The sequence below is a fragment of the Saccoglossus kowalevskii genome, chromosome 4 (genome assembly GCF_978046115.1).
Source record: "Saccoglossus kowalevskii chromosome 4, keSacKowa6.1, whole genome shotgun sequence".
NCBI classification, from domain to species: domain Eukaryota; kingdom Metazoa; phylum Hemichordata; class Enteropneusta; family Harrimaniidae; genus Saccoglossus; species Saccoglossus kowalevskii.
The window spans coordinates 1,637,907-1,659,386 of record NC_140644.1 but is presented as its reverse complement, the minus strand read 5'-3'; the positions used below and the strand labels follow the sequence as shown (position 1 = coordinate 1,659,386).

The following is a 21,480-nucleotide window of genomic DNA, read 5'->3' as shown; positions in this document are numbered from 1 at the left end:
CCCAATTTCAAATACAGTGGAAAATTAATATACATCTCAAAATCAAGAAGAGTACAAAAATACGGCAGTAATACAATAAATGAAGGCGGCAATGATCATCATGCCACTATGTTGGTCCACCCTCCCCACCCACAACAGTCCCCCCCCCTCCCCACCCACAACAGCAGAACCACATCATTATTATTACAATATTTGATTGTTGTACAAAATATAAATGATAGGATAATTTATCTTAAAAGGCTAAACACTACAGAAACAATTAATTGTTGGAAATCAGACTCTCTATTGTTTTCATTGAGGTACCAGAGCCAAAAGGTAACACTTTCAACTTGACCGATAGTATTTTTTTTTTGTTTCAACAACCTAGTTCCCAGTAGATTTCTTTCAAAATTTGAAAATAAATCAATAGAACAACTTCATAAAAGGTCTATATCGTACCTATACAATACAAAGAGCAGATATACAGATATAAGTCTGAGTGTTTTCCACAGGCCTTACCAAGCACAGGGGTTAACAAGTAACATACAACAAGTATAAATACATTCCTGCCAAGTAGTAGTCACTGATAATTATGACGAGAAAATTCAATAATTTTCTCCATTCTTAAATTTCCAAAAAAAATGAACACTAGAGGGCACTCATAATCACTAGAGGGCACTTTGTCTGATGTTGAGGGAGAACACTAATAAGGTGTTTGTGGTGGCAGTTGTCATTTGAGGGAGGTGTTAACTGAGAACAGTCAATTATAACTACTTAAACTTGATCTTTACATTATGTGTTGATAATGTCAGTAAAGAAATCATAGTTACATGACTCGTGTCAATTACGCAGACATGACAGTATCTGCAATGTATTCCAGTTTTCAAATCATGCCTCTCATTGAATGGGAGAATAACATCTCCTTGTCAATATCTATTCCGTTGTAACTTCTTCCGCCGCCACTTCCTGTGATTCCTCTGTTGGTGTTTCAGCTTCAACTGCAACCTCAGCATCTCCTGCTTCCATTGGTTCATCCTTTTCCTTTCTTGACCGCTTACTGCGTTTGTGTCGTGAACTTCTGTGTGACTCTGATCCTGTTTCACTACTTTCATGATGCCGCCGACTGGTGAAAATACAGAAAGTCATTCAGTTTTAATCTTGTCTTATTTCTATGTCGTTATTTCAGTAATTTCAGGGATATATGTTTACTCTGTTGCACAAACACCTATCCTAAAAACCTATCACGTATGTTTTTCAAAATACTGTACATGTAAATAATGTATTCATGATATCTGTAACCCTTCTGTATACCCTTGTTAATGAGATGCACATGAATGTTCGTGGGTTGTGGGTAAATCATTTTCTGTGGATTGCTTCACTTTGAAAGCCTTTGCTGAAACATAGTAATTCTGTGTAGCCTAGAATGTATTAACAATTGGAAAATACAAATGGTAACAAGATATCATCTAACCTTCTGGATCTGTGCCGATCTTCTCGATCTTTGTCTCTGTCTCTATCTCTGTCATGACGATCTCTGTGTCTTCTCTCCCGATCTCTGTCTCTGTCCCGATCTCTGTCTCTGTCCCGATCTCTGTCCCTGTCTCTGTCGCGTTCCCGGTCCCGTTCCCTATCTCTGTCTCTTTCCCTATCCTTATCCCGATCCCGATCTCGTGACTTGTCTCTGTTATCTCGTTCCCTCCTGTGGTGTTCCTTATCTCTGGAGGGATGAAGAACATACATGTGTTATCAGAAGTGGATTGCGATAAATTGTCACTAGTATTTTGATAGGAACACTTGTTTAAAATGATAATACCCGGTAGCATTTGATTGGGGGGACGTGTCTAGTGTTTCAACAAGAAATAAAGATTAAATAAAAAGGAAGTGATTGAGGACAGAGTTGAATTTCATCTCAACCAGCTTCCTGTTGCAAGGTTTTAAATTACACAGTTCAAAAGGTAATACACAATTTTATTTGCATAATGGAGGTAAACCGTGACTTGAGTAGGCCCTCCCCGGCTGATCGGCATCAGACCTCACTAAAGCCTGACAGAATAGTGTATGTCTCGTCGACAAGATCAGTACTGCAAATTCACACCTTCATTGCAATGAGTTGCAATGAATATTTATTTTGATCGTTGGGGCAAGTGAAAAACTACATTGTTCTGTCAGGCGTGTGTTGGGTTTGAAGCACTGCGACTCACGCGACCTTGTCAGGCTATGTTTCAACTTTCAGGATATTTTCCTACCAAATTCATATGAAAACCGGAAAACAGTGGGTGGCTTATGAAATGAACAACAATTTTAAGCATACAATAATTGAAATCACCTACAATTGTTTCTTCCATGCACTTGATTTTACAGCAATTCCAGGCACTGATTTGATGCCGAAGTAGTGCTAGATGTTGATAACTTACTACAATAGGTTACACACTTTTTTTTCACATTTACAGAAGTTGTTACAAATAATGCAGACAGCATGTCTGCAATTTGAAGCGCATGAGAAGGAAGCTCCGCCCATAAAAATGGCGGTACATTAGTTTAGAATTTCTCCTCCAATAAACGATTGAGGCTCTCAACTTAGTTTCCTGCTTCAATTTGTGTCGCATGTTATTTCAGTGAGGGCATAAAGTGGTGGCACTGTAAAGAACGTTAGTTAGAGTTATTTTACAGAACAAGCTGACCGATTGATCATGGCAAAAATGTTGTTCAAAGTGCATTATTCCTACTATGGAAATATTCGCCATACATACACCGTCTTCGAGTAGTTTTGTCGAATTTATGCTCGGCATATAATATTCAACATAGTCTATAACGTTGTCAGTCGCGGATTGGTCGCTCTTACGCCTTCCTGGCAGGATACTCTCGTTGTGGTAACAAACCGTTTGACGATATTATAAGCTGTGAAACATCATTTCGATTTCCAATCTTCAACTGGTTTTTTGACTCCTTGCTTCTCCATTGTGGTGTTTAAATAACTTGGACAAATTCTGATTTGTAGACCCGCAATCAACAAGATGACTGAACAAAAGTGAATGAAAGACAGATGCGCCGCAAAGTCTGGGTGCATCAGACTTTGTAGCAAAAATAGAAAACTTTGTGGGCAATATCTGTCAATCATTCTTCTGATTTGCAGTCGATGTTTATATTTCTAGTTGCAACTTATGTAAATGTGAAAACAAAGTGTGTAACCTATTGTAGAATGTTATCTATATCTAGCACTACTTCAACGTCAAATTAGTGCCTGGAATTGCTAAATAATGTATATATTGCTACACTTCAGCTATCAATGCATTAGGAGATTTTAAAGTTCGTGCCCAAGTGCCTACTGTTTGTGTGTCAGGGTCATGTATTACATTTTGTATCTGATTGTTGATTAGAAGCACAGTATTTTTCTTCAATTATTTGTGGTTAAATTTGAGCAACTTTGTTTCAAATGGCACTTATTTCATTCTGGTTATACATTGTATCAACTTAATGGTAATATTACAGTCTGACACATAGTCACTGTAGCCTTTATTTGTATAGGTTATAGAATGACATGCCCTTTATACATGGTTTTGAAGTAACATAATAAAAATTAGTTTAAAAACAAGTGGTACGTACCAGGGGAAGTTAGATGTATTTAAATCTTACCTAGGTTTGTCTCGTTCTCTGAACTCTCGGAAAACTCTTCTTTCCGAAAACTCTCGTGTTTCTTCCTCACTGCATTGTAAATACATAGAAAAAACAAATGTTTAAGGTAGTTCAAAATTGTTACTGAGCATGTTACTGCACATATATGCAATGCATTGTGGGAGAGAAACACTTTTAATTTCTTAGAATCAAAAATGCTAAAAGAATGAGGTACATTTTCTCAAAATCATTGTAAAATGTACCCTGACTTACACATACCTGCTGAAATCACTGTCATCTGACCTGGGTGGACTGCGATCTCCAGGATACCTATTCCAGTCAGGTGGGTACCCACTAGGTGGTCCTCTGTCCCAGTCTCCAGGGGGTGGCATTCCTTGGGTGGGAGGAGGTTGTGAAAATGGTGAATAGCCTTGAATAGGGTCTATTACAAAGATAAGCATTCAAGTCAGGAATATTAAAATATCATGCAGGAATAATTATTCCTACACAAGACTTGAACTTCAACACATTCTGAGGACAAAAGCATCTATTTTAAAGAATACCAACAATCGAGAGAGACATTTCAGTTATTTTGTGAATTCTGAACTCTGTTCACAGCAGAGAGTATACTGTGGAAGTATTAATTTCCCGTCCCCGTTCATATTTGAGTGACATATACATTCAAAGCAGATCATGACCGAAATGCACCTGCATATGTACAACACATTGTACTAAATCTGAACAAAATCCATCCATCCATGCATGACTGAGATCCGGTTCCGGAATTGTGAAAATACGTGATTTTGATGCATTTTCGGCCTTAAAATGGCCATCATTCAGCTATTGTTAAGCGGATCATGAAACAAATGCACATATCTATTTGTGACATGATGTACAATGTGTGTAAAGTTTGAACTTGATCAATCCAGACACGTCTTGGATACGGATCCAGAACTGAATTCTTTAAAACAAAATGGCCGCCAGTCGGCCATTTCGAACTTGATCCGAAAAAAGAAATGACATGCATCAAGTTCCTATTATGTTTAATGTATGTACCACATTTGAACAAAATCCGTCCATGCATAACTGAGATCTACGACATGATGGATCCTATGGATTCAAATCTTAAACTAGGTGACTATTTACATGTATTATATAATAAAGTAATCAAGTGGAGAGCCTAGTGTGCTAAAACAACACTTGCAAAGAGTGATTTTTGTATAAGTTCATATTTTCCAGACTGAGAGACCCATTCGCAATCAGGTACTAGACATAATATGAATTGAAGAATCTTCCATGCTAAAACAATGTAAGAGATTTACCTCCTCGAAAGCCTCTGTCATCAAAGCGGGGTGGAGGACCTCTATCTTTCATACCAAGTTGACCAAGATTTGGAGGAGGTCCCATTGGCGGTGGACCACCTGGAGGAAAACCTCTTCCTGTACACATCAAATAAAATTGCTGATTATTCAATCCATATTGCAGGGTATACAATACTGAATCAAGAATACAAAACAAGCAGAAATACTGTGTTAGACAGTTCAGTAAAGAGTCACGTTGACTTACCAAATGGTGGTGGCCCCATAGCATCTGGTGGTGGGAATCTAGGAGGTGGTCCTCCCATACCCATAGGAGGAGGTGGCATACGTGGACCTAGACCTAAAAAAAGCAACTATCATTAGTACATAGCTACATTCTAGTGTCAATGTTTAAAGCGAACCTAAATGCGGCCTTAATTTATAGTTGTGTATATTCTAAACTGTATTTGAAATAATATTGCAGTGGTTTAATTTTTTTTTAATTATAACTGTAGCTTAGATAGGCATTTGAAGTGCTTGCAATTAAACACCATGGAGGCCATTCATGAAGGGAATAAATAACGAACGAACATATTTAACATCCGGGTACTTTTCAAAGACGTTTTAGTATCTGATCGCATTCGTATATGTCATTGTACATAGCCATTCATGCTGCCAAGCATTGTATACGACTAGTATAAACTTTTATATGCACAATGTGCTTTTTAAAACTTGGGTTAGAGCCTTATGCGTTTGAACCACAGTATTCTGAGAGTGGAAGCCCAATTGCGTTAAAGTACCGTACTTCCCCGATCGTAAGCCCCTCCCGAGTATGAAGCCCATCCCTATATTTTTACTAGGTATTTATTGAGTTGAGAGCATTCACGATTATAAGCCCAGAGTGTGTTTACTGGGCGTCAACGATTTTCTTTAAAATATGCGTGTAAAAGGTGTGTTTTATTTCATAATAATCGTGATTGGCATGGTAGTTTGGTTCGTGCTTTTAGTTTTTATGAGAAAACTCGCATTAATTTCAGAGTGCATGGCGAACGTACACAACGTGGTTCGCACCCTTTCTATTCTGTCATTCACTCAGGATGAACCCTGATGTTGCAATACTGGAGTAATCCATATTTCTTTGAGTAGTAGCTTTCGAAAAGCCGAAAATGTGATCGTTAAGTCGTGTACCTGGTTATTGGGCATAGTTTACTTTGAGACTCACTATCATGAAAGGCCTAGGGTTTGAACGATGTAACATGTTGGCGACGTGAAAGGTGTTTAAATTTTTCCTCTACACTCAGTTTACCCACGGTTACTATTAACAGTCGTTTATATTTTGGAAATTGCGAATCGCCAGTTTTTAGGGGGAAAATCATTGTTTCTTCGTTGCAATCAGTGCTACAGATCGCATTTTAACATTGCGGTAATTCACTTCCACATTGCGTTAAAAAATCGTCAATAATCGGAAAATTTCCTCATTACGACACATCATTTTGATTGGTTAATGAAAGACATTACCTGTTAGGTCAAAGGAAGTTGTTCCAGCTCAAATCATGCTGAAAAACCTCATGGTGGAAAATTGCTTTGCGTCGAGAGTTTACGTTCGATCGAAAACATACCAAAACGAAGATAATGATAAATGCCTTCGTCCACTGTTTCCTCACAGACCCTACCCATTATTTCACCGTAAATTCTGATGGTATGTAAATCGTATTGTAATAAAATGTGTGTGTTTTTTATGAACATGTTTGTTTCTTCATTGTAAGTGTCGTGGAAATCAATGACGCATTTTAATAAGTATTATCTTCCCGAGCCCGGCGCGGTGAACGAATAATTATTTTGGATAATTTTTCGTTGTTAGCAAGATGGTTACAATGTTTAACCCCCAAACAAAATCATCTTTTCTGAGTTGGTCCTCGAGCATAAGCTCATCCCTTACTTTTCCCTTACATGTTCATGCCTCCGGGCTTACGGTATACTGTGAAGATTCAGATCAGTCCAGTGTGAGTGATGAGAGTATATTGTCGACGATGCCCCGATTGGATGATAGTTTTATTTCAAATTACACGGAAGTCTGTGAACAATCTGCTTGGTGTTCCTGTGACAATTGTCCCATGATTTGCCAGTGCAGCCCCGTGAATACATGGACGAAAATGTTTCCACCACCACCTACGAACTCAAGATTGCATACTCCAGCATCCATACTTTGAATAATTTGCACGCCGCACAGTGCAGTACTGGAAACAGCATTTATTAGACAATTAGACAAAAAGCAAAACAAAATGCCTGTCTCGATCAATTGCACATCCATAATGTTTGTATGTTGATACGCTTGTAAATAACATTAACGTAAAAGTCGAAACAACCTAAACTAGAAGTCAATTCACCAGTCCAGCCAACTATGGCTCCCTAAGTTGCCTATATTTAATCAGATACTATTTCGTCATCATGCTTTGTTACCTGACCTGTTTATACCTCATGAGGGCGGTTTTTTTTATGGCAAGATGGTGCAAACGGAAGTCCTTTGCAGGTTTATGGTTTCTCATATTTAAATCATCATAACTCTGAAGATAATCATTTTTTTCTATTTTTTTTTTCAAATTTATAATCAATATACATAACTTGATAAATACAAAAACCATAATAGGCTCTATTTAGTTGCCCTTTAAATAAGCTAAGCATTGTGTAATTATTTATTAAAGGATTCTGCCAAAGAATCATAAACATGTACCGGTACAATTAAAGAAAGCTTTATAAGATGACTTGCAACTTTGCAAAACACTTCGGTTTTTATCTAAGGCATCTTTTCATTGACAATATAAGACCATACTAGATAAGGGTAAAATCAAAATTTTGTAAAATGATACACATTCATTAGAATATAAAAAGTGTTTTAATATTTCTTGAATCACACACTATGTGGATAAACAAAAAATGAAATAAAAAAAAATTATTCATCCCCCGATGGAGTTTCATTCTTTTTTCAACTCATAATGTTGATCACCCTATGAAATAGTGAATCACAAACGGTACGCTATTTGTCAAGCGACACTGTCAAGTCAAGCCAAAGTTTTTGCAAAGTTGCAGGCAGTCTTGATAACTTACTGTTCAAATAATTCTCACAACTGCTAAAAATGCACATAGCATTAAATGTGAAAAGGCTAGCATATAGTCTCATGTATAGGATGTAGACTTGCATATAGTCTCTTGTTTGTTTATGGTGTATTATGTGAGTGTATAAATGTCAAAAGCCAGGTTACCACGAAACAAACTTGTGTCCATTGTAGACACCTTCTTATGGCACAGGCGATGACTGACACCAATTGAAATACTTATTAATATTAATAGCAAGGGACAAAAGTCTCTTGATTGATTCTTCAGTAACCTGGGTTTTACCATTTATACATTCATATAATATTTTATTTTACTGAAACATCATCAAAAAAAAACAAGAATCTGTATGCAAGTCAGAAATAAGAATCGTCCCAAAGCACTTATGTACTGCATGCCAAATTTGGTGAGGGGCTCTTGGGACATCAGTAGAACTGAGATAAACTTGAGTGTTCTCATTTTATGTTCTAGCATGGCAGTTAATTTGCAATCTAATAATTAATTAACCTGAGTTTATGCTATTACAATAAACATGATCAATACTTTGTATTGTTACATGACATGGTACCTATTATTCACAGTAGAGACGTTTAGTGTGAACTATTGCTAACTGGTATATTTCACAACTAAATGTGACAATATGCACACTAAATATCATTAGTACATGAACTTTAAGCAAAAAGAAACAAAAGTAGTCACAGTACCATTTTTATCGCTGTGATATCAACAATATTCAAAGGATGCAATAACAATGACTCCTAATAATGATGGCACTGCCATGGGAGACAACTGAACTTGTAAGCCCAAAGTTCGAACAGGCACCAACAACATGAATGAAAGACACAAACTGGGTCTTACCTGAAGGGGGACCTCTTGGAGGATGTGATTGTGAAGGGAAACCACCATCTGGTGAGAGAAATGGTGCCATTGGTCCAATATTTGGAGGTGGGCCTGGAGGTGGTCCCCCTGATGGAGGAAATTGTCTCTTTCCCCTTTGGTCATTACTGCTGGAAAAAATAGAAAAAAAAGAAGCTTATGAGCAAACAATTGTTTCAAAAAACATACTGAAACAAACATGTCCATCCATTCATCCATCCATCCACACATCCATCCATCCATCCATCTATCCATCCACACATCCATCCATCCACACATCCATCCATCCATCCACACATCCATCCATCCATCCATCCATCCATCCATCCATCCATCCACACATCCATCCATCCATCCATCCATCCACACATCCATCCATCCATCCATCTATCTATCCATACATCCATCTATCCACACACATCCATCCATCCATCCACACATCCACACATCCATCCATCCACACATTCATCCATCCATCCACCCACCCATCCATCCACACATCCATCCACACATCCATCCACACATCCATCCATCCATCCATCCACACATCCATCCATCCATCCACACATCCATCCATTCACCCATCCATCCACACATCCATCCACACATCCATCCACACATCCATCCATTCACCCACCCATCCATCCACACATCCATCCATCCATCCATCCACACATCACACACACACAGGACAGGCATGCAAACAGAAATTGATGTGTGCTCAAAAAATACTCACAAATCAGCCGGAGTGTCTGATCCCATGACTGGAATTGCATGGTTTTCATCCATACCATAACCATGCCGACTTGGTTCACGCCGCCGTCCCTCAACTCTAGAAATAGTGATAGGAGAAGCATTGATAACTTCAATGGCGCCGCCGGCACTCTGTTTTCTAGGTGGAGGAGGGAATTTACGCACACCTGCAAGAAATGTCAACAAGAAACTAAAATTCTTTCTTCACCATTCAGCCACGAATTTATCATTTAGGAACACAAGCTTTTGTATTTTTAAAATCCAGGTCTGGTTGGATTTGAAGAGATCCCATATAAAGCATACAACATGAGTAAGACGTACAGTATTTTCATTATTTAAATAAATGTGGGTACAACAATGCATGTAATATACTAAGTTTACATGAAATTTGAACAAAACTGGGCAATAAGTGTGGCAATTCAAATTCAAAAGCCACATCTTTGACAGTCTCCAAGAAAGCTATAGATATGTACCGGATTCGGCTGATACCCTGCCCTGGGCAATCTTATGGAGGATTCGATTTTTTTTAAGAAAAATCTGGACCAAAAGATCGCCAGGGCGATGTTATGGCAGATATTACGAAGCTTATCTTGTCTAGAAAAATAACCCTGCACTGATAAAAATGGTCTCAGAAAATGTTTAGCAAAAATAATGTTTCACGTTGACCAAATATAATCATGCAAAGTATAAATTCAAAGTGTTTTAATACATTGGTGATAGAACGCATTACGTTAACAAGAAGGAAAAGCAAGCCAAAGACGAAACGGGGTGCATCATGGACATGACACAACACACGCTGCGACAACCGAGTAATCAGCGAAATCATTTTGGGCACAATTGAACTTCAAGTACTTCTTTACAAACTGTTGCTGCGCGGCGATACTACTGACATCAAGTGTGTGTTGACCGAAGTTTGACACCAAGTCACGCACTGAACTGGCGCGTTACCGTAGCAACCTTTTTCTTTCAAGCTCAGTCTAGTAAAATTGTTATTATATCCGACAATACTGTAATCATGTAACTTGTCTGCAACTCTGGCTTTGGTTACTTAGTGCGCTGCTTTTCTAATGACACAAATTTGTTTACAATATTGTACCAGCTCTGAATATTTCAACTTTGTAATGCTTTCATTACGCAATAATTACGCAAACTCAAGACTTTATAATGCGTTGCACTCGTAATAATTACGCAAACATAAACATGGGCGCATTTAAATCATAGTAGTTAGGTGTTTTGTGAATCATCGATGTTCCCAATGGTGAATTATTTTATTCGAAATGAAGTGAATATGTAATATAATAAACTCTGGGCAGCACACTTCGATCGCATTATTCACGTACATTTCGACTGAACTCTACTAACCATGTGTTTGAATTACGTGCGGCATTGGGCAATGACCTCCAGAATTTACGCACTGATATTTAAATTCGGGTCACCCAGCTTCACCCAAATTAATATAGTTACCTATCATTTGTTCAAAAAACCTGTCAACTCTCACAAATACCACGAACGCGAAGAGTTCACTGATACCTACCGTTGTCAAATCAACCAAAAGGCTCAAATCAGGAAGACTTGGGTATTTCAAACTTCGTAAATAGCATTCATTTCAAGCGCAGACTTTATTTGAGTGTAATAAACGTAAGTGAAATGTATTCACGAGCCATAATACTTGTACCTTCTAAAGTTACAACTTTTACTCTTGAAATCGGTGATAAACACTTGCATAAAATAAAAACATATACCATTTTTCATGCAACAACAATTTGTATACAGCATTAGATTTATTAGATTTGTACACGTTTCAACTTCACAGTGAATTATTTTTAGCGTCATATTTGAAATAGCGCGCTTGATACAAGATGTCGGACGGGAAAATTGGGGTCTGTAAAAATGTTTGTTGGTTCAGTCAGGCAATGTGTGGACCAAAACATCGCCCACTATTTGAAACATCGCCCATGGGCGGGGTTTAGGATGGGCGGGGTATCAGCTGAATCCGGTAATATATACTGTAAAATACTTTATTTTTGCTATTTTCACTGAAGGAATGATTCAGTGAAAATAAAATCCAGCGATTCTACCTTTTTCCATATATTTCACGTTCAACTTGTCAAAAATCAGTGAAAATAAATTCCATACAAAACACCTCAAAAATCTTTTCAGCAAAAATTAATTCCAGCTAAAATAAAAAAAGTATTTTACAGCATTTATCAACAGAAGATTTGACTTACCCACAGAATCTGTTGTTGGAATGGCAGACTCCTTAAAAGAACCTGAAGATGAGTGTACCTACAAATACAGGATGTTGTACTTTAGTCTCAAAGTGCAGTCAAATCAGTGTTTGTGACCACCTCTATAAAAAGACCATCTGTCTATAGTGACCACATTTAGGCAGTTCCAAGGCATAACATATGAGCAACCTGTGTATAAAGACTACCTGTCTTATGTGATCCACCTTCATGAATGCAATAAGATCATCCAATAGTGTAAATTTCTAGCATCGAAAATTAAGCAGTTCACAGTATGCTTGGAAGCTGATTCTCAGATATGTGGCCAATGTTAGGAGAAAAATCACATTTGTTTACGTTTTGCATATACCGTATATGCGTGTGCAGTGACTGATTGGAACGAGCCAGTCGCTCCCCCGAAGATAAAATAACAACAACATTCACTGCTGTTGTATTCAAATATATATGTATGTATTCCTGTCAATAAAACAACTTATTGGCAAAGTTGTCACATCAGCTTATGAGCTAGTGCTGATCAGTGAGTGACATTCATATGCTGGCTGGCATAATGTATATGCTGGTTATAATGAATATGCTGGTTGGCATAATGTATATGCTGGTTGGCATAATGTATATGCTGGTTGGCATAATGTATATGCTGGTTGGCATAATGTATATGCTGGTTGGCATAATGTATATGCTGGTTGGCATAATGTATATGCTGGTTGGCATAATGAATATGCTGGTTGGCATAATGTATATGCTGCTTGGCATAATGTATATGCTGCTTGGCATAATGTATATGCTGCTTGGCATAATGTATATGCTGGTTGGCATAATGTATATGCTGGTTGGCATAATGTATATGCTGGTTGGCATAATGAATATGCTGGTTGGCATAATGAATATGCTGGTTGGCAAAATGTATATGCTGGTTGGCATAATGTATATGCTGGTTGGCATAATGTATATGCTGGTTGGCATAATGTATATGCTGGTTGGCATAATGTATATGCTGGTTGGCATAATGTATATGCTGGTTGGCATAATGTATATGCTGGTTGGCATTATGTATATGCTGGTTGGCATAATGTATATGCTGGTTGGCATAATGTATATGCTGGTTGGCATAATGTATATTCTGGTTGGCATAATGTATATGCTGGTTGGCATAATGTATATGCTGGTTGGCATAATGTATATGCTGGTTGGCATGATGTATCTGCTGGTTGGCATAATGTATATGCTGGTTGGCATAATGTATATGCTGGTTGGCATAATGTACATGTATATGCTGGTTGGCATAATGTAAATGCTGGTTGGCATAATGTATATGCTGGTTGGCATAATGTATATGCTGGTTGGCATAATGAATATTCTGGTTGGCAAAATGTATATGCTGGTTATAATGTAAATGCTGGTTGGCATAATGTATATGCTGGTTGGCATAATGTATATGCTGGTTGGCATAATGTATATGCTGGTTGGCATAATGTATATGCTGGTTGGCATAATGTATATGCTGGTTGGCATAATGAATATGCTGGTTGGCATAATGTATATGCTGGTTGGCATAATGAATATGCTGGTTGGCATAATGAATATGCTGGTTGGCAAAATGTATATGCTGGTTGGCATAATGTATATGCTGGTTGGCATAATGTATATGCTGGTTGGCATAATGTATATGCTGGTTGGCATAATGTATATGCTGGTTGGCATAATGTATATGCTGGTTGGCATAATGTATATGCTGGTTGGCATAATGTATATGCTGGTTGGCATTATGTATATGCTGGTTGGCATAATGTATATGCTGGTTGGCATAATGTATATGCTGGTTGGCATAATGTATATGCTGGTTGGCATAATGTATATTCTGGTTGGCATAATGTATATGCTGGTTGGCATGATGTATATGCTGGTTGGCATAATGTATATGCTGGTTGGCATAATGTATATGCTGGTTGGCATAATGTACATGTATATGCTGGTTGGCATAATGTAAATGCTGGTTGGCATAATGTATATGCTGGTTGGCATAATGTATATGCTGGTTGGCATAATGAATATTCTGGTTGGCAAAATGTATATGCTGGTTATAATGTAAATGCTGGTTGGCATAATGTATATGCTGGTTGGCATAATGTATATGCTGGTTGGCATAATGTATATGCTGGTTGGCATAATGTATATGCTGGTTGGCATAATGAATATGCTGGTTGGCATAATGTATATGCTGGTTGGCATAATGTATATGCTGGTTGGCATAATGTATATGCTGGTTGGCATAATGTATATGCTGGTTGGCATAATGTATATGCTGGTTGGCATAATGTATATGCTGGTTGGCATAATGAATATGCTGGTTGGCATAATGTATATGCTGGTTGGCATAATGTATATGCTGGTTGGCATAATGAATATGCTGGTTGGCATAATGAATATGCTGGTTGGCATAATGTATATGCTGGTTATAATATATATGCTGGTTATAATGAATATGCTGGCTGGCATAATGTATATGCTGGTTGGCATAATGTATATGCTGGTTGGCGTAATGTATATGCTGGTTGGCATAATGTATATGCTGGTTGGCATAATGTATATGCTGGTTGGCATAATGAATATGCTGGTTGGCATAATGTATATTCTGGTTGGCATAATGTATATGCTGGTTGGCATAATGAATATGCTGGTTGGCAAAATGTATATGCTGGTTGGCATAATGTATATTCTGGTTGGCATAATGTATATGCTGGTTGGCATAATGAATATGCTGGTTGGCAAAATGTATATGCTGGTTGGCATAATGAATATGCTGGTTGGCGTAATGTATATGCTGGTTGGCATAATGAATATGCTGGTTGGCATAATGTATATTCTGGTTGGCATAATGTATATGCTGGTTGGCATAATGAATATGCTGGTTGGCAAAATGTATATGCTGGTTGGCATAATGTATATTCTGGTTGGCATAATGTATATGCTGGTTGGCATAATGAATATGCTGGTTGGCAAAATGTATATGCTGGTTGGCATAATGTATATTCTGGTTGGCATAATGTATATGCTGGTTGGCATAATGTATATTCTGGTTGGCATAATGTATATGCTGGTTGGCATAATGTATATGCTGGTTGGCATAATGTATATGCTGGTTGGCATAATGAATATGCTGGTTGGCAAAATGTATATGCTGGTTGGCATAATGTATATTCTGGTTGGCATAATGTATATGCTGGTTGGCATAATGAATATGCTGGTTGGCATAATGTATATGCTGGTTGACATAATGTATATGCTGGTTGGCATAATGTATATGCTGGTTGGCATAATGTATATGCTGGTTGGCATAATGTATATGCTGGTTGGCATAATGTATATGCTGGTTGGCATAATGTATATGCTGGTTGGCATAATGTATATGCTGGTTGGCATTATGAATATGTGATGTCACCATGCAATGACCTATAGGCATTCGATGCTACTTACATATATTTTATTCTGCATGCCTGAATCCATTCGAAGTCTACGCTGTTTTTCACAGTACAGCCTCCATGAGTCTTCATTAAAACCATAGTTGAAATAATCTGATATGTCAGCACCTATAAGCAAGAGATCAAAGTTGAAATCAAGACCAAGGCTACTACCGTACTAGCTTGATTTAATATACAAGTAAATGCAGTTAACCTCAGGCACATTCATATACTTGTATGCAACTATCTGCCTGCAGCATAGACAGGGGCCATTACTATATGACCAAATGTGATATCAGCGGTATCTTGTTATTTTAACTGTGGCAATATGTTGCAGCATAGACAGCGGCCATTACTATATGACCAAATGTGATATCAGCGGTATCTTGTTATTTTAACTGTGGTAATATGTTGCAGCATAGACAGCGGCCATTACTATATGAGGTCATTTGCACATAATACCAGAAATAACTTGCAGTAATACAGGATGTAAAATTGATCACTTCTCACAATACCATTTGGTATCTCCCTTATCACCTACAAATAACCTGTACAACACTGTGTCCAATTATTAAAATCAAAATGTGATATGCCAATCACCTACTTCTACAACACTGTGCCCAATTATTAAAATCAAAATGTGATATGCCAATCACCTACTTCTACAACACTATGCCCAATTATTAAAATCAAAATGTGATATGCCAATCACCTACTTCTACAACACTGAAACAAACCTACCGAGATAGTGCTACAAACATGATACAAGGAACAATATATAGCACAGTAGAATGTTTAATTTGCAAAACAAAATAACTAATTTACATAATTTTATTTTTTTATTGTAAAAGTTAGATTATTTTGTAATCTATTGTTTTCATGAAAGATGCTGATTACCAAATTGTATTTTTTTTAATTTTAAAGAAAATTACTAGCCATATTCTGATACATATTGACTAGAACCTGTCGATGTGAATGTCCGTGAAGCTTACCTGGCTGTCTCCATGGTTTTTCTAGTAAGGTATCAAGGTCCAGTGAAAATAGAGCAGATCCATTCACTGTAGGCTCACCGTCTACATCCACTCCTTTACCCGCTGTGATTTTACCAACAATACCTGTATGTACAATTTAACAATTCATGTTAATAGTGTAAAATAACCTCCTCACATACATGAACACAGGCATATATGAACAACAGCGAGTTGTATTCAAGACGAGTAAAAGCAAGCAACTACTGTAAAATCTCTATTAGATTCCAAAGCTTCTATTAAAATGGTACAATGCAACAAAGGGGATGCAGCCTCTATTAGAGTATCTACACATATAAGGAATAGTGAATTTTTGGTTCTTAATTGTGCAAAAAGAATAGGTACAGATTATATTAAGGATGCAACTTCTAATACAGAATATTACGGTAATATGAAGACATACTGTAAAATGACAGTAAATTTTCACTGTGTTTAAATTTCACTGATTTAGCATTTCAGGCATATTCATTAGGTTTTAAATTCACGGTTTTATCATTTAGATAATGTGCTCTATGCTCAATTTTACATATTCACTGGGTTTTAATTCAGTGCATTTTTCAGTCAGCGAAATAAGCAAAATTAAAACCCAGTGAATAATTAACTCTTTTACAGTAGCATCTTTCACACTACTGCATTAGAAACTCGTCTCCAAAATAAAAGAGAATATTTTTTATTGCATATCTATCTACATGTTATCAATTATGAAAAGAATTTTGAAAAGAAATATTGTACATCTAACAGCTGAGCTTAAAAGCCTTGAAGCAGATAAAAATAAAAATGAACAAGAACTTTAGACTGATGCTTTGGTAATAATCGCTTAGTAGAGGGATTCACTGCTAGAAATATATTTACATGTACATGCAAAAATAATATGACATGGATTAAAACAGTTTGGATATACTTACCTGAACCACCAACCTTTTGATATGGAGTTGACTGTTTTATATTTAGATTCATTGGCGTTCCTCCATATGCACTAGATACAAAAACACAGATCAATATAAAAACACACATAAATACATACAAATTAAACATTTAAATCACATAATTTTTTCAAAAAAAACTGTGCTAAAACATTTTGCACATATTTCTATAAACTCATAATTTTATCGTAGCATAATATAATTTGAGAAATCAAAAGTGACTCACCCATACGCTGGTGGTACTGCTTGAATGTTGCCGATATGTACCTGAACATCATCATCATCACTGTCGGAATCACTGTCCTCTCCACTTCCACCACCGACGCCACCTTCTCCTTCTCCTCCAGTGCCACCACTTTTTTCTCCTTCTTCCCCACCTCCTCCTTCTGCTTCTCCATCTTCGTCGTCCTGTAATAATATCCAGACATGAATACAAGAGGTATTGTAGAGGTAAATATTCTAAAACTTTAGTCCTCTCTAACGCTTTCAAATGAATAAACTACAAAAATTCAGAACATCAACAACTTCATGGTTTAAAGTATTTATCACACGACAAGTCAAATCTTACCAAACTTTCTCGGTATTAAGTACTTTATACTGTAAAACCATTTATTTATTTGTCAAAGAAACAATGAGTTTTAATGTTATTTTAAATTTAGCAGATTTTACTTATCAGCGAAAATAGTGAAATGAAAACCTAGTGAATAATTAATAAATGTATAGTACCCAAATGTTTAGCAGGATTTTGCACTTGAATTTTGAACATGTCATCAATTGGGAAGCAGAAACAAGTGCTAACATTCAGACAAGCTAAAGATCATTGAAACCAAAAAGTGGAAACAAGCTCCATAGCACCAAGAGCCAAATGATTTCCAAGACTTTTTCAGATCTTTTCCCAAACTTTCTTGCATTTTTCCAAGACATTTTGACCCTTAATTCAGGCCAACATCATCACCAAAGCTCATCAAAGTTCTGAGGATATGGTAGTTCCCTGGAGAAAACGGGCCTTTCTAAAATGAATTAATAGCTATGAAAAAATTTAAAGTCTTTTCAAAGATTTTCCTAATGCTTTTCCGCCATTTAATGTGAATATAGTTCCTGCCAAAATATTCCCACTAAAAATTTAACAAATCTCCACCATAACTTTCTAGCCACAATTTTCCAAATTGTGATATTTATGGTAGGTGTGATAGGTGATTGGTAATATTTATGGTAGGTGTGATAGGTGATTGGTAATATTTATGGTAGGTGTGATAGGTGATTGGTAATATTTATGGTAGGTGTGATAGGTGATTGGTAATATTTATGGTAGGTGTGATAGGTGATTGGTAATATTTATGGTAGGTGTGATAGGTGATTGGTAATATTTATGGTAGGTGTGATAGGTGATTGGTAATATTTATGGTAGGTGTGATAGGTGATTGGTAATATTTATGGTAGGTGTGATAGGTGATTGGTAATATTTATGGTAGGTGTGATAGGTGATTGGTAATATTTATGGTAGGTGTGATAGGTGATTGGTAATATTTATGGTAGGTGTGATAGGCGATTGGTAATATTTATGGTAGGTGTGATAGGCGATTGGTAATATTTATGGTAGGTGTGATAGGTGATTGGTAATATTTATGGTAGGTGTGATAGGTGATTGGTAATATTTATGGTAGGTGTGATAGGTGATTGGTAATATTTATGGTAGGTGTGATAGGTGATTGGTAATATTTATGGTAGGTGTGATAGGTGATTGGTAATATTTATGGTAGGTGTGATAGGTGATTGGTAATATTTATGGTAGGTGTGATAGGTGATTGGTAATATTTATGGTAGGTGTGATAGGTGATTGGTAATATTTATGGTAGGTGTGATAGGTGATTGGTAATATTTATGGTAGGTGTGATAGGTGATTGGTAATATTTATGGTAGGTGTGATAGGTGATTGGTAATATTTATGGTAGGTGTGATAGGTGATTGGTAATATTTATGGTAGGTGTGATAGGTGATTGGTAATATTTATGGTAGGTGTGATAGGTGATTGGTGATATTTATGGTAGGTGTGATAGGTGATTGGTAATATTTATGGTAGGTGTGATAGGTGATTGGTAATATTTATGGTAGGTGTGATAGGTGATTGGTAATATTTATGGTAGGTGTGATAGGTGATTGGTAATATTTATGGTAGGTGTGATAGGTGATTGGTGATATTTATGGTAGGTGTGATAGGTGATTGGTAATATTTATGGTAGGTGTGATAGGTGATTGGTAATATTTATGGTAGGTGTGATAGGTGATTGGTAATATTTATGGTAGTTGTGATAGGTGATTGGTAATATTTATGGTAGGTGTGATAGGTGATTGGTAATATTTATGGTAGGTGTGATAGGTGATTGGTAATATTTATGGTAGGTGTGATAGGTGATTGTAATATTTATGGTAGGTGTGATAGGTGATTGGTGATATTTTATGGTAGGTGTGATAGGTGATTGGTGATATTTATGGTAGGTGTGATAGGTGATTGGTGATATTTATGGTAGGTGTGATAGGTGATTGGTGAATATTTATGGTAGGTGTGATAGGTGATTGGTAATATTTATGGTAGGTGTGATAGGTGATTGGTAATATTTATGGTAGGTGTGATAGGTGATTGGTAATATTTATGGTAGGTGTGATAGGTGATTGGTAATATTTGGTAGGTGTGATAGGTGATTGGTAATATTTATGGTAGGTGTGATAGGTGATTGGTAATATTTATGGTAGGTGTGATAGGTGATTGGTAATATTTATGGTAGGTGTGATAGGTGATTGGTAATATTTATGGTAGGTGTGGTAGGTGATTGGTAATATTTATGGTAGGTGTGATAGGTGATTGGTAATATTTATGGTAGGTGTGATAGGTGATTGGTAATATTTATGGTAGGTGTGATAGGTGATTGGTAATATTTATGGTAGGTGTGATAGGTGATTGGTAATATTTATGGTAGGTGTGATAGGTGATTGGTAATATTTATGGTAGGTGTGATAGGTGATTGGTAATATTTATGGTAGGTGTGATAGGTGATTGGTAATATTTATGGTAGGTGTGATAGGTGATTGGTAATATTTATGGTAGGTGTGATAGGTGATTGGTAATATTTATGGTAGGTGTGATAGGTGATTGGTATATTTATGGTAGGTGTGATAGGTGATTGGTAATATTTATGGTAGGTGTGATAGGTGATTGGTAATATTTATGGTAGGTGTGATAGGTGATTGGTAATATTTATGGTAGGTGTGATAGGTGATTGGTAATATTTATGGTAGGTGTGATAGGTGATTGGTAATATTTATGGTAGGTGTGATAGGTGATTGGTAATATTTATGGTAGGTGTGATAGGTGATTGGTAATATTTATGGTAGGTGTGATAGGTGATTGGTAATATTTATGGTAGGTGTGATAGGTGATTGGTAATATTTATGGTAGGTGTGATAGGTGATTGGTAATATTTATGGTAGGTGTGATAGGTGATTGGTAATTGTAGGTGTGTGGTGTGATTGGTGATTTATGGTAGGTGTGAAGGTATATACTCAGCATGTACTCTTCCTCCTACCTCCACGTAATAATAATCTACCCATATCTACACACCCCCACACACCCCACCCCACCCACAACCACCCCACCCCCACACCACCCACCCACCCAAACCAACACCCACACCACCCCACCCACCCACAACCACCCCCAACCCACACACCCCCCCACCCCACCCACAACCCCCCACAACCCCCACCCACACCACCCCACCCACCAACAACCCCCCACCCACACCCCCACCCAACCACAACCCACCACCCCACACCCCCCCCACCCAACCAACAACCCCCACCCCACCCACACCCCACCCCCACCCAACCAAACCCACCCACCCCACACCCACCCACACCCCCACCCCACAACCCCCACCACCACACACCCCCACCCAACCCACAACCCCCACCCCACACCCCCACCCCACCACAAACCACACCACACCCCCACCCACCCACAACCCCACCCACCCACACCCCCACCAATCCAACAACCCCCCACCCCACACCACCCCCACCCCCACCCACAACCCCCACCCCACACCCCCCACCCCACCCACAACCCCCCCCACCCCACACCCCCCACCCACCCAACCCCCACACCCCACACCCACCCACCCCACCCACCACACCCCCCA

The 21,480-nt window shown here is 37.6% G+C and overlaps 1 protein-coding gene across 4 annotated transcripts in view; it reads right to left on the bottom strand.

The window, feature by feature from the left end:
- Positions 1-285: 285 nt before the first annotated feature.
- LOC102802517 (uncharacterized) overlaps positions 286-21,480 on the bottom strand; it is a 32,548-nt gene continuing 11,353 nt past the window's right edge. For 2 of the 4 annotated variants that reach the window (XM_085497627.1, XM_085497629.1), the window contains 13 exons: positions 17,511-17,692; positions 17,267-17,337; positions 16,326-16,448; positions 15,350-15,462; positions 11,858-11,915; positions 9,613-9,796; positions 8,859-9,007; positions 5,158-5,250; positions 4,914-5,030; positions 3,871-4,033; positions 3,613-3,681; positions 1,451-1,696; positions 286-1,102 (listed from right to left, as the gene is read on the bottom strand). In XM_085497627.1, coding sequence (XP_085353753.1) covers positions 913-1,102; positions 1,451-1,696; positions 3,613-3,681; positions 3,871-4,033; positions 4,914-5,030; positions 5,158-5,250; positions 8,859-9,007; positions 9,613-9,796; positions 11,858-11,915; positions 15,350-15,462; positions 16,326-16,448; positions 17,267-17,337; positions 17,511-17,692 — 1,758 coding nt within the window. In that variant the 3' untranslated portion in view covers positions 286-912. The remainder of the gene's footprint in view (positions 1,103-1,450; positions 1,697-3,612; positions 3,682-3,870; positions 4,034-4,913; positions 5,031-5,157; positions 5,251-8,858; positions 9,008-9,612; positions 9,797-11,857; positions 11,916-15,349; positions 15,463-16,325; positions 16,449-17,266; positions 17,338-17,510; positions 17,693-21,480) is intronic. The other 2 variants (XM_085497630.1, XM_085497628.1) reach the window with 2 other exon arrangements.